The sequence below is a fragment of the Scardinius erythrophthalmus genome, assembly GCF_964197995.2.
Source record: "Scardinius erythrophthalmus genome assembly, chromosome: 2".
In the NCBI taxonomy this organism is placed as follows: domain Eukaryota; kingdom Metazoa; phylum Chordata; class Actinopteri; order Cypriniformes; family Leuciscidae; genus Scardinius; species Scardinius erythrophthalmus.
In genome coordinates this window covers 37,393,152-37,406,778 of record NC_138222.1, presented here as the reverse complement: position 1 = coordinate 37,406,778, position 13,627 = coordinate 37,393,152, and the positions used below count along the sequence as shown (strand labels likewise).

General features: G+C 37.6%; 2 protein-coding genes across 6 annotated transcripts; one reads left to right on the top strand and one right to left on the bottom strand.

Annotated features, from left to right (window-relative positions):
* Nucleotides 1-51: 51 nt before the first annotated feature.
* Nucleotides 52-10,251, bottom strand: atg13 (ATG13 autophagy related 13 homolog). 4 transcript variants are annotated; one of them, XM_081358885.1, is made up of 18 exons: nt 10,053-10,251; nt 8,664-8,744; nt 8,475-8,555; nt 8,252-8,371; nt 8,084-8,130; nt 7,835-7,975; nt 7,253-7,293; nt 7,063-7,159; nt 6,870-6,968; nt 5,509-5,602; nt 4,625-4,723; nt 4,142-4,237; nt 3,856-3,995; nt 3,679-3,766; nt 2,460-2,537; nt 2,264-2,377; nt 1,449-1,577; nt 52-871 (listed from the first exon to the last, which is right to left on the bottom strand). In XM_081358885.1, exons 2-18 carry the CDS (start codon nt 8,730-8,732, stop codon nt 794-796), a joined length of 1,611 nt encoding a protein of 536 aa, XP_081215011.1. In that variant the 5' UTR covers nt 8,733-8,744; nt 10,053-10,251; the 3' UTR covers nt 52-793. The 4 variants fall into 4 exon arrangements, with proteins under 4 accessions (XP_081215011.1, XP_081215012.1, XP_081215013.1 ...); XM_081358886.1 differs by having other exon boundaries at nt 3,856-3,959; nt 4,157-4,237; XM_081358887.1 differs by lacking the exon at nt 4,625-4,723.
* harbi1 (harbinger transposase derived 1) lies at nt 10,204-13,303 on the top strand. Of its 2 annotated transcripts, XR_014029649.1 has the most exons (4): nt 10,204-10,507; nt 10,955-11,643; nt 11,744-12,370; nt 12,550-13,296. XR_014029649.1 is itself a non-coding variant. In XM_081358889.1 (3 exons), the coding sequence occupies exons 2-3, from the start codon at nt 10,974-10,976 to the stop codon at nt 12,118-12,120; spliced, it is 1,047 nt and encodes a 348-aa protein (XP_081215015.1). In that variant the 5' UTR covers nt 10,204-10,507; nt 10,955-10,973; the 3' UTR covers nt 12,121-13,303. The 2 variants fall into 2 exon arrangements, 1 of the variants encoding a protein (XP_081215015.1); XM_081358889.1 differs by having other exon boundaries at nt 11,744-13,303.
* Nucleotides 13,304-13,627: the final 324 nt, after the last annotated feature.

The window sequence follows — 13,627 nt, the reverse complement described above, 5'->3', positions numbered from 1 at the left end:
TTTTACCAGTTCAGGATTTATGAGAGAGAGAGACAGAGAGAGAGAAAAAAATAGGCTGTGTGAAATAAATCCGTTTATTACACAACATTTACATGCCTTCTTAAAGTGAGGGGGAGAACGATGACACTTAAAATAATTAAAGAAGGTCCAGCTCCTAGTGACTTGCCAACATAAGCTTTAAAAAAAAAAGATAAGAAAAAACATTCCTCACCATTCAAAGACCTGACAAGTAGTAATGATAAACTGTCCCTACTTAAAGAAAGTTTGAAAAGGTATGGTCAAATGCATTTTTACAGGAAGGAGGTAAGCAGACAGACTCACAATTCACTGTTGTCAATGTTCACTGTAGTGTCATTCATGTGTAAGCCTATAAAACAAAACTGGACATATTCTCAGATTTTCCCTCACTAATGTTGTAAAGACTTCAGAAATCTGCGTCAGTGACTAGTCAGTGTGCTGGATGTGTTGTCATGATGAGCAAAACAAAAATAAAGGCTGGTACAGGTTTATACATTCATTACAGTGAGCGTTACTTACACAATTCTGCTATCTTAATAAATACACGGGTGGGAGAATTAATGTTGCTCTTCCTTTAACAGATGCTGTCACCAAAGCCAGTGGATTCATCTTATACTGTACCCCAGTTCACTTTTTTCCCTTAATGATGATTCTCTTTATAGACCATTGCAGATTGTAAAACTGACACAAAACATTGTTAATGAAAAGATCGACGCCTCAGTGAAGGAAGCAGGATGAGTAAAGAGGTTGTGAAGGGTGCAATCTCTGTTCTGTTCTATTGTAAGGTGTCCACAAATGCATCAAACTCGTCAATGTTTTTCTCATAAATGGCCAGTTTCTCTGGAAGAGAGTCCTGCAAAAATACATTCATATACAAATTCAAATTCATTCACTTTACCAAACATTTAACTATAAACATCACAATGTTACAGATGTTAAAACATCATACTACGAAATGAATATAATGAATCAGTCACCCTACAGCACAGGTACAAACTCAGTTCCTGGAGGGCCACAGCCCTACAGAGTTTTTTTCCAACCCTGCTTCAACACACACTCACCTGCAGTTTTCAAATAAGCCTGAAAGACTTGATTAGCTGATCAGGTGTGTTTACTTAGGGTTGAAGCTGTGGCCCTCCAGGAACTGAGTTTGACACCCCTGCCCTACAGTATATATAGTTTGTATACAGATTCAGTTTCTAAAAGAACTACACTTAAATAATACTTGCAATTAATTAATAGTTCTTAACTTTAATATCCACACAATGAAATTTTTCCAATTATGATTTTAACACCAATCTTGGTTTGGTGCTAAATAATCTATCCTATGTATATTCACACGCCTTTCTTGCTTTAAGGTCATCATGTCCCATTTAGACTGCAAAAATGTTCAGAATGTGCTGTGACGCGAATGTGTGTTTGTTTCTCACCAAGTCCTCAGCCATAGACTGAGCGCTGACATCGATGGACAGGCTTGCGAGTTGAGGAGGGTTTTGAAACTCTCGATAGAAAGTGCCTAGATCCATTGGCAGAAGGTCATCCTTAGAGAACGCTGGTTTCTGTTCGGCACACATAAACACAGAACTGGTCTTTAAACACAATATGAACCATATCTGTCTTTTACCTTATACTTCTAAGAAGGTTTGACTAAATAAATGCTTGTTTGCTTACACTATTGGTTTCATAGTACAATTCTCATGACCCAGCTGCCCACACAAAACAAGATGGTATTTTCTGGTTTTCTCTCTCTAGTAACATTTGTATTGATTTTTAGCTCAATAATCAATAGCTCTGATCAACACAGTAATGCTCTGTCATGCATAAACAGACTCAAGCAGGTCTCTTTGGGGCTCTCTGAGGCAACACTCACTAGCTTCAAAGGAGTCCATTTGGCGTGGGATACTGCATTATTTAACACTACTTATGAAATAAAAATACAGAAGAGTAAAGTCTTCTTTAGATTTATTAAACATCAATCATCTGGAGCTTTCTCTCAGGTCAGAGTCTAAGCTTCTTTTCAGATGAATTACTGACTTGTCTGGATCACTATCTCTGCTCTGTGAAGGCTTGATAAACTCCCTTTTGCTGTCAAACCTCTCTAATGATTCTGATCAAACCCCATTCACTCAATGTTTCGCTAATGCTGTGCCTTTCAATGTGCTCGCTGCAATATAGCTCTGCATATCTTTAGAGGAAAGTAGATCTTGATAACTCTTTTTTTTATATCATGTTGTGGTGCACCTACAAAGTCAACCATGACAAAGTCGTCGTGTGGCTGTCCCCCGCTGTGGCTCGAGCTGTTTGAGTGCAGGCTGCCTTGCAAAGGAGATGAAGGGGCCGGGGATGGAGGAGGGTGCACCTGCAAACAGAGAAAAACATGAAGAGACAGTGGAGGACGCAGCTGCACGCTAAGGACATGTAGTGGGTTTGCTTAAGTATACCATTGGGTCGTTCTCCTCCAGGTCATAGACTCTTGGAGCGAACGCAGCAAAAGGTAGATCCAGACTGTTTGTCGTCACCTGGAGTAACGCATGTACACAACATGTCAGAATGCATTTTGCAGGCTTGGCCCACCTTTGTTAAATGAATTTATAAAAAAAAAGAGGAAGGATTGTGGCATTGGTACTAGGTCTATCATTAAAAGGGATTGCGAGAAATAGTTAAGGAATAATTAATTATTGGAATAGCTTACCGCAGTCGATAAGACAGTGCTCTACATATTAAACATTACCTTAAAAAAGTGCCTTATGTTGAACCAGGTGTGTAAAAAGTTTACTTAGACATTTTAAATAATGTGTTTGGGGTTTTTGTCTATTAGTGTTTTATGTATATTTGAGTATGTGTCCTTGTATGTACCCACCTAGGGACTATGGATATTAATTAGCAATGTTGCTATAATCCAATTTATTTACATTTTGTATTTTATACTAATGTTCATTAACATGCATTGTCCCTATCAAATAAATAAACAAATGTAATTTTTTGTTTATACCTCTCTCACTAAACATGAAAGTTGCATTATTCTCTGTGTATACTGCACTTATCAGTAACATTTTATATATCATATACTTACATATGTTATTAGCAAGTCTTGGCATATGAATATTAAAAAAAGGCATGCTTAATATATACACTATCATTCAAAAGTTTGGGGTGAGTAAAAATGTTTATTCAGCAAGGTTGCATTAAATTTATGTTTTTGATTTAAGGAAGATTTGTATTTTAAATAAATGTTGTTCTTTAGAACTTTCTATACATCAAAGAATAAAAAAAAAAAAAAAAAGTATCAGTTTCCACAAAAATATTAAGCAGCACAACTGTTTTCATCATTGATAATAATAATGCATATTTCTTGAGCAGCAAATCAGCAGATTAAAAGGATTTCTGAAGGATCATGCGACTGAAGACTGGAGTAATGAAAATATTTAAAATAGAAAACAGTTCATATTTACGTTTCATTAAATTCAGCCTTGGTGAGCATAAGAGACTTCATTCAAAAACAATAAAAACCTCACAGACCTCAAACTTTTAAACGGTAATTCTATGCTAAACAAATCAGTAGTATGTAAACGCAGATTTTATATGAAAACATTTAAACAAATTCAAAGAACATTAATTGATGATGGAATGTTCTGATAGTTTTTGTAAGTGTATTCTAACCTGTGTGGTGGCTTTGTTGACAAAAGCTCCAACTTTCCTGGTGAAGGTTGTCTCTGGAGCATCAGAAGGGCACACAGTCTTCACCTCGCTACCACACACACACAAACATGGATTCAAACTTTGCTTAATTGACAAATTAAAAAATCAGTACTGAACAGAATCTCTTCACACTCTTACCTGCCACAGGATGTGGGCGGTGCCGGCTGATGGGACTGTCCAGTGGGGCATGATGGGATACGACCGTGCTCAGCTGCAGTGCCATGATTAGGTTGAGCCGGCACCTGAGGGACTCCACCTTCTTTGCCCGGCACAACCATCTGATTAGGTAGAGAAACACACATGGCCACCTTGGTCAGGGCAGAATGACACACAAACATACACACACAATTCCAGCAGCTGGTCTACATCAGAGGGGATGAAGGGCATGAAGTCAGGACAGTGTGTGTGTGTGTGTGTGCCGTACCTGGTGAGGATGTACAGCAGTAGTACAAGTCGTAGGATGGCACAAATCCACAGTTCCCAGGGCAGGAGTCTGATATGACAGACGAGAGCTGTACAGCTGAGAGACAGAGAGATTCATGTCACAATGGGAGTCAAATGTCAGATTAAAAGCCCTTTTAAAGTCCGTTCCTGTATTAACCTCACTGCAGAGCAGAGAGCAAGAGGGAACAGAGAAGTGGTCAGAGCAAACACAATAATAATTCAAATAAAACAGCAGGCAGGTGAGCTCAAGGAGAAGACAGCAGCGATTGCAGTGTGCAAACAATCTCTTGGATGGGTATTACTGTATAACCCTCTTAATTAAAAGGTTATACGAGGTTATGAAGGGTAAGCAGTGGAATATAGGTTACTGGGCCAGGCCACACACACTCTTTGTAATTATTCTACCAGCTGCATGCGTGTACACACACACACACACACACACACACACACACACAGGACTCACTTGCTGTGAGATGCCAAGCCCCATGAGGGGAACCTTCAGTGTGGCCATCAGAGCCGGCTTAGGTGTCTTAAAATGTGCCTTACTTACAGTACACGCACACTACATGCACACAGAAAGAAAGAAAGAGAGAAAGGAAGAAAAACAAGGGCAACAGAAATGAAAGCACTACCACAGAAAGAGATAATGGGGAGAGAGAGAATCTGATGCTATGGCCACATAAATGGTATTTTATGACCGTACTGACTTTGTTAACATTCGTCTTCTGAACCCTGCAATACCACACAGTACAGCAAGACCAGTGTTATTTTAGTATTATTCATATACTATTTTAATATTTTGAAATAGCTTTTATTTTTAAACTTTCATTTTTCATTTTAATTTTAGTTTACATGAGTTATTTTGTTACGGTTTTCTTTCTTTTTATTCGTTGTTTTTTTAAATATCTATTTTACTTTAATTTATTTTTATTTCAGTTTTAGTGATTTTAGTACTACAGCTTCAACTTATTTCAGTTTCCAAGGCAAAAATTCCAGTTTAATTTTTTTCAAATACTGAAAACTATTTGTTTTATTTTTAGTTAACAATAACACTAATCAGGACACCAGTCTAACCAAACAATGGGGGGAAAAAACACTTCAGACTTTTATTACACAGCCGTCTCAGATAATTTTTTGTGACTGGAGGAATACAAAAAAAATATAAAGAATGATAACCACAGAATGAGACTCTTGAATGAAAACAGCTTATCCATTATGAGAGGTTAACAGTTCATCTCTTAAATGACAGACTGCACTGCACCTGTATTGAGGCTTGACCTGCACAAATATGGTGGTAAAGGGTTACTTTTGATGGGACAGATGAGTAGGTGATAGTGACGGCATTACCTGTGATGGTGGGGAGGTGGAAAAGGATGTGGTGCACACCTCCTGAGAGTCTTCTATTCCTGCGTAAGTCCCTCCCTCATCTTCTCCAGGAGTTCTAAGAGAGAAATAAGAGGTTAAGAGAGCAGTTAGCAGTTTGAATCTCTGTACTATCAGTGTGTTGAAGTGAGACACTGGTATTAACAGTTTAAATCCAACTACGGATGTGACGGTGAGGAAATTTTCCCACCGGTTCTTTGACGCGTGTCAACACCGGAGTTGGAGTCGGTAATGCAATAAATCGCGGTAATGACTAATGAATATGCACGATATTGTTATCGCGGGACCTTCAAAATACCGTGAAAAATAATAGATCAGAATTTAGCTTATTTTCCATTAACCGCTTAAAAAATACAGTGCGTATATACTGCGCAAAACACGTGCGAACTCTGATGTAAACAATCCTCACATGGAGAAGAAGCATTTCGGAAGGAGGAACGCTGCCGACGATTTATTTATTTTTATTACGACCTTTCACAAGCCACACATCCATTTTCTCACGCAGAGAAAAATCGCGGAGCAAAGAGGACAGCTTCTGTCCATTTTATTACGAAATTCAGACAATACATACCGTTTTGACGTGACAGATCGCTGTAGCGCTTCAGTTCAAGTAAACCAATAATCTGTTACTTTTTATTTAAAGATACAGTACAACTTACAGAAAGGTATATTCATACATAATATCGATCAATCAGTGTTTTTCAAAACGTTGTCACAAAACTTAGTAAAATTCTGTTTAGTTACCAAATGTTTTGAAAATCCCAATTACACCTATTGTGATGCAAGTTGTTGTTTTTTTCATCCCTCCCAATCCATCTGTTTCTCTTGTGCAATTAAAATATTGTGATAATACCGTATACCGTGATAAAAGCTCAATCAATTAAATCGCAGAATGAAAATTTGATACCGGCACATGTCTACGCAGTGGGCAAGTGATGTAATCGGTGTGCGGCTGAAAACCGTGTAACACCGTTAACACAGACTATCGCAGCAAGCCTAATTTCAACTCATCCTGAGTGTTTGGAAACCTGACACTATTACATAGCTCTATTGTACAACTTTCTACTGTAAAAAAATAAAAAATAAAATAAAAAAAACTTATACAATACTGGTGAGATTGCTGATCATCAATGCTGAAAAAAGTTGTGCTGCTTAGTATTTTTGTGGAAACATTTTTTTTCGGAACTCTTTGATTAATAGAAAGATGAAGGGCATATGAAATGGACATTTTTTTGTAAAATTGTAAAAGTTTTTTGTAACATTGTAAAACAAAAATCTTACTGACCCCAAACTTTTAAACAATAGAGTACTATGATTTTTCACACCTGTAACTGCAAGGATGCATGTGTGCCATATTAGTGAAGGGTCGCTCCACAAAATGATCAATGATAATACCCATGATGGGGCCTGTCCTCTCAAACTGCCTGTGAAAAAACACAAAGACATCTAGCACAAACTACAATAATCACAATGCCCAATCTTTTAAACGTGTTGCATACGGGAAGCTGTAATGTATACCTTGAAGACATGAGGGCCAAATTAATGCGATACGCACAGGACAAAGTGATGGTGCCTATGGGAGTGCCTACAATACCCACTCGCACTGTCTGGAACCCTGCGGAGAGACGTGAAGAATCTGAACAAATACACAGCCCTCTGGAGAATATCTACACAACATTTATTAGTATTTTGCTCCTCACAGTATTACCTTCCCCGAGACCTGTCAGCTGGACATCTCCAAAATAGATCCTAGCAAAGAGATATTATTAAGATAATGTCAAGTCAATTCATTTATTTATATAAAGCTTTATACAATACAGATTGTTTCAAAGCAGCTTCACAGTAATAAACAAGGAATAACAGTATTAATGTTATTAATTATTAAACAAATACAATTTCAGCTTTAAAAAGAAAAGTGTCATTATTCTTTATTTTGTTCAACACTGTGAATGTTATTATGAAACGAACTCTGTTCAAATATAAAGCAGCTCTACAGAAGATTATAGTGTCATTATTCAGCTCAAAATCAGTTCAGTGTGGATTTAGTTTAGTTAAACAAGTGCAAAGTTAATTCAATTATGAAACAAGCTTAATTCAGCTGTAAGCAGCTCTACAGACAGCAATAGTGTCATTTAATAATATTCAGCTCAAGTCACTTCAGTGTTGATTCAATTCAGTTGAATAACAGTGTCAAGAAATGTAGTAAGATCTGATTGGACATGTTTTCCCTGCATTAAATCATGTATTATTATGAGGCTTTGTGGAGCATTGAAGGAAGTGTGTTGAGTACCTGTAGAGTATGACATAGTCATGGCCTTGTTTGCGTGAAAGCTTGTAAGCAGGTGTCACCCTTGTGATGGCCAGTAAAGACTTGAGCAGCAGAGACAGCCGATTATAAACTGTATAGGACACTTTAATGTCCTTATCACACCTGGAAAAAAAATCCAAACTGTAGTTATGTCCTGGTATATGTTGTTAATGTACCAACCTCTACACAGAACAGTTGACATCTGAATGTGTAGGGGATCAGAGCGCTTACTTTTCATTCATTTCCAAACACCATGTCTCCAGCTCCATGGAGTCTCCCTGCATTGGTAAACAACTTATTAATACTCCAAGTAAAAATCTTAGGCATTTTAAACATTTTGTTTCATGTTTATCATAATACTGTTATTGTATAGAGAGTGAACAAAAACGAAGACTAGACCTCTGAGGTTTTGAGGGAGATCTCCACACACATGGATCGGCCAATGCCAGGCAGCTGTCCAGCAAGAGCTTTTTTTGCCTCATGAGTCACCTCAGGGATGTCTTTTATTGCCAGATTAAACTGAGAGAGAACATAAAGACACACAGACAAACAGAGTTCATGTTCGTTACAATGTAAAGAAAACAGGGCTCTTTGTAAAGGGAGCATCCTGAACGTGTTTTACCCAGTCTGAACCGGTCGGTGATGAAGATGAGCAAGTGGTGATCTTCTCTCCAAGTCGGGCTTGAACTATAACCTGCACCGTCTGAAAGACACACAGGTAAAACAAAGTACATCATCACTCTGTGTCGACTGGGAGACCAGATTTCATGGATGCAACAAAACCTTATAATGTATTGTTTAATGCAATCACCTTCAAGGCAAAAAATTTGATGAATTTATCCAAGTCTTTCTTGTCCTGTGGGCTCAGATCACTATCCATTGTCGCATAAGCCTAAGACATACAAACGAAAGACAGTTTTCTCAGTAAACAGAGGAAGAGCTGATATACTTGACAGATAATAGTACAGTAATCGAAAAGGTATATAACGCGCATTAGTAAGGGAAGATGTCCCCTTAAGAACAATGTAAAAAAAAATTACATTTTTTTTTAATCATAACATATTCAGATACAACATCTACAAGATGACAATTTATCAGCCAAAGTGTTATCAAGGGAAATGAATATAAATTATTCAAAGAGGCCATCTTACTCCACTCCACAGGTAAACTTTTACAGAATGTATAAATGACTTTAGCTTAATATAGATTAAAGTGAGATAGTGTCATTAATGTAAAATACTAAATAATCTACTCTATTTTAACTGAAGAATAACTGATTACAGACAAAGCAGAATCCCAGTTTATTCGATTACTTATAACAGACACATGAATGCATTTTTAATTGATTATATTTTAATTGAAGTTGTCAATACTGACAACACTGAATTCAAACTGAATGAGTTTATCCTATAGGTTTTATGAATAGCCAAGATGTCTGAAATGAACATCTAACTTGTGGAATTACTGAATAAACACAATATAACAAAGTTATTACATTATTATTATTATTATTATTATATAATATGTCACTAGGTTCTTCTGTTCTGAGGGCAGAATAATCTTTTCACTTTAAAGTAAAAACTAGCCTATATTTTTATACTCCACACATCTAAAAACATTAATTTGTCCACAAATCCTTCATTAACAAAGACACAAAAACTTTAATGTTCAACATACTACAATGATGACAGATCAATACTTTCTACAGACATAAAATTGGATCAGTTAACCTCAAAACTGTTTCGACTGACTAAAAATGTTGATATTCAGATGACATGAAAAAGAGCATAGAAATTACCAAATGTGTTCAGTTGGGATTGTGTGCCATGTATAGTCAAAAAAAAAAAAAAAAAATGGTGGTGGGTTCATCTTTTGCACCATCCCACCTTAATAATAGTAATAATAAACGAATTCACTGATGTCTTAGTGTCATTAATACTGTCACATCTCTGACAGCTCGCCTCTAAGCATTTAATCATGTACCGTTACTCAATAGAAAACAATAACAACAGCACTCTTCGCTTCAAAAACAGATTTATAACAATCACTGTCAACTGACAGTGAGTTCATCCGAGTAGAGATTTGAAACAGCAGACTCGCTATTTGTTTTCGACAGCCAAACACCTCAAGTTGTTTACAATCATCTGAATGTCTGTGCAGTCAATGCTAACACCTTAGCAAAACACGCGCACATACTTACAGCTCATCACAGAGTGGAGATTCAACTGTAAACACGTGACGTTAACTGTGCAATTCACCGTAGCTGATTGTGTGAAACGGTAAAATGCAGCCTAAACGATCCTGTATTTCCAATTAATCACATCGTAGCACCACAACATCACACACTGACGGGCGCCCCATTTTTGTTTATTTTGCTTGGGTTTGGCTAGGTCAGGAATGACGTGTTGCATGTACCGATTCAACAACACCACTTTCGTTATTTAGTGAAAAATGGTTAAATACATCTGATAACTGTTTGGAATTGTTATAATAGCACATATAATATGGTATATTTTAATATGCATCTCCCCGCTCTTAATTTGTTGTCAAAAGTAACGAATACAACTATCGAAAATGCAAATAGTGAACAGGAAATTTGTTAAGGCTGTGGCGTCACATTTCAATGTCGGCGTACACAAACAATCACCGGCGCTGGTAACGTTTTTAGTCATTCGCACTGTTTCCACTGCATTTGTGGTCCTCGATTAGATAGATAATTTATTCAACGTGTGGTAATGTATTAACTGGGATATAATTACTATCAAGAGTTAATTGCGTTCGTTTTTGTGTAAAATACTGTACTGTGCTGGTTACCAGGCGACAAACTGGTTGATTTAACCAGCTCAGTTTGAGATAAATGCTGTTATAAATTTGTTTTATTTGGAATGGATAGGCTCTAGGCTTCTGTTAGCAGCCACGCATTCAGAAACATTTAGCACGTTTCGTTCCCATACCATTTGCTTTTCTATGAATTGCGAATGTTATTAATTACTATATATATTATTCAAAAGTAGCCAAGTGTATGTGGGTGTTGGATGGTTTAGTTATTGACACGGCATTGCATGACACTCGCTGACATTCACATGTCCCATTTGTCCATAGGTCTTCCTGAGAGTGTGGAATGGCCATCTCTATTGCAATCTTAGACTGTGACCTGCTGCTGCATGGTCGAGGGCACAAAACACTGGATCGATTTGATATCGAGACAGTGTCGGATGAATTTCTACTGACAACATTCGGCTTCCCACGTGAGTTCATTTATTACCTGGTGGAACTACTAAAGGACAGCTTGTTGAGACGGACACAGAGGTCACGAGCCATTAGTCCAGATGTTCAGATACTCGCAGCGCTGGGATTCTACACAACCGGGTCCTTCCAGAGCAAGATGGGAGATGCGATTGGCATCAGCCAGGCGTCCATGAGTCGTTGTGTGTCTAATGTCACTAAAGCTCTGATTGAGAAAGCTCCAGAGTTTATTGGCTTCACTAGGGATGAGGCCACCAGGCAGCAGTCTAAAGAGGAGTTTTACAGAATAGCAGGGATTCCCAATGTCATGGGAGTAGTGGACTGTGCACATATAGCCATTAAAGCTCCCAATGCAGATGACTCTTCCTATGTAAATAAAAAAGGATTTCACTCAATCAATTGCCAATTAGTATGTGATGCCAGAGGACTGCTGCTGAGCGCTGAGACACATTGGCCGGGTAGTCTGACAGACAGAGCTGTCTTTAAGCAGTCCAGCGTGGCAAAGCTGTTTGAAGAGCAAGACAATGACGAAGGTTGGCTTTTAGGTAAGACCCATAGTGAGACTTTTTCTTGACATTCCCAAAGAATTATATGTTATTGTTTACATGTGAAAATGTCAGTGTGTTTTCTGTCTCTGGCCTCCAGGTGACAACCGTTATCCTCCAAAGAAGTGGCTGATGACTCCAGTGCAGAGTCCGGAGTCTCCTGCTGACTACCGCTATAACCTGGCCCACACAACGACACATGAGATTGTGGACCGCACGTTCAGAGCCATTCAGACACGTTTCCGGTGCCTGGATGGGGCAAAGGGTTACCTGCAGTATTCCCCAGAGAAATGCTCCCATATCATCCAGGCCTGTTGCGTGCTACATAATATTTCCCTGCAGTCCGGCCTTGATGCCTGGACTTTTGAGAGAACTGAGGCCACGGACCAATCAGGGGAGGATATCGATCCCACTGACACTGTCGATCCAGAGGCTCTAAGAGTTCGACAGGAACTTGTCCAAAATAATTTCAGCTAGGATGGAATTTGGAATTCATCATTTAATTATTTTTAATCGTTAATACACATGCCATTGCCTGTGCCAATTTTTTTTTTTTGTTAAATGGTTAGTTCACCCAAAAATGAAGTTCTGTCTTTAATTACTCACCCTCATGTCATTCCAAACCCGTAAGACCTTCGTTCATCTTCGAAACACAAATTAAAGGGATTGTTCACCCAAAAATGAAAATGCTGTCCTCATTTACTCACCCTCATGTTGTTCCAAACCTGTATGACTTTCTTTCTTCTGCTGAACACAAAAGAAGATATTTTAAAGAAAGTCGGTAACCAAACGACTGATGGACCCCATTGACTTCCATAGTAGGAAAAAAAAATACTATGGAAGTCAATGGGGACCAGCAACTGTTTAATTACCAACCTTCTTTAAAATATCTTCTTTTGTGTTCAGCAGAAGAAAGGAAATCATAAAGGTTTGGAACAACTTGAGGGTGAGTAAATGAGGACAGCATTTTCATTTTTGAGTGAGCTATCCCTTTAAGATATTTTTGATGAAATCCGAGAGATTTCTGAACCAGCCATTGGCAGCAACTTCATTGCAACTTTCAAGGCCCAGAAATGTAGTAAAGACATTGTTAAAATAGCCCATGTGACAATGGTGGTTCAACCTTTATGTTATAAAGTGACGAGAATACTTTTTGTGCGCAAAAAACAAACAAAAACAACGACTTTATTCAACAATTTCTTCTCTTCTGTGTTAGTCTCCTACGCTGTTGGCGTTGTAAACACAGTGCATCGCTTCCGGGTTCTATGGCAGAACGGCGGCTCAGCTCATTTAACTTTATATTCATCAGTGAATCCTGAAAAAAGTATCACAGGTTCCAAAAAAACATTAAGCAGCACAACTGTTTCCAACATTGATAATAAATCAGCATATTAGAATGATTTTTGAAGGATCATGTGACATTGAAGAGTAATGATGCTGAAAATTCAGCTTTGCACCTGACCACAGAAATAAATTATATATAATAATTGTTTTTTGTATTTTTAATCAAATAAATGCAGGCTTGAAGCACATAAGAGACTTCTTTAAAAAACATAAAAAATAGTAATGTGTCCAAATTTTTGACCGGTACTGTACTATATATTCTATTGCTGCATAATTATCAAAAATGTTAATATAATAAAGCCCTTCACCATTTCGCGTTTTGTTGTCAGCCTACATTTAACACAATAGGCCTGTAGTTTTATAATAGTTTTATGATAGTTTTCAAATGGAAAACTGTATCAATAAAACTTACATAGGCTAAATACATGTGACTTGAATACTACTTACGATTAAAGCCACTTTCGGTGCTGGTTTTGTGCAGTGCTTTGTAGCCAATTAACACCAATTGTTTCAACGATGCAGATTCAGATCGCTTCATTCGCTCCACTTCATTGTTCAATGAAATTTGAACTTGTTGAGCCAGAATGACAATTGGTCGATGTATTATATAATAACAAACAGGCATCAATGAACTATGGAA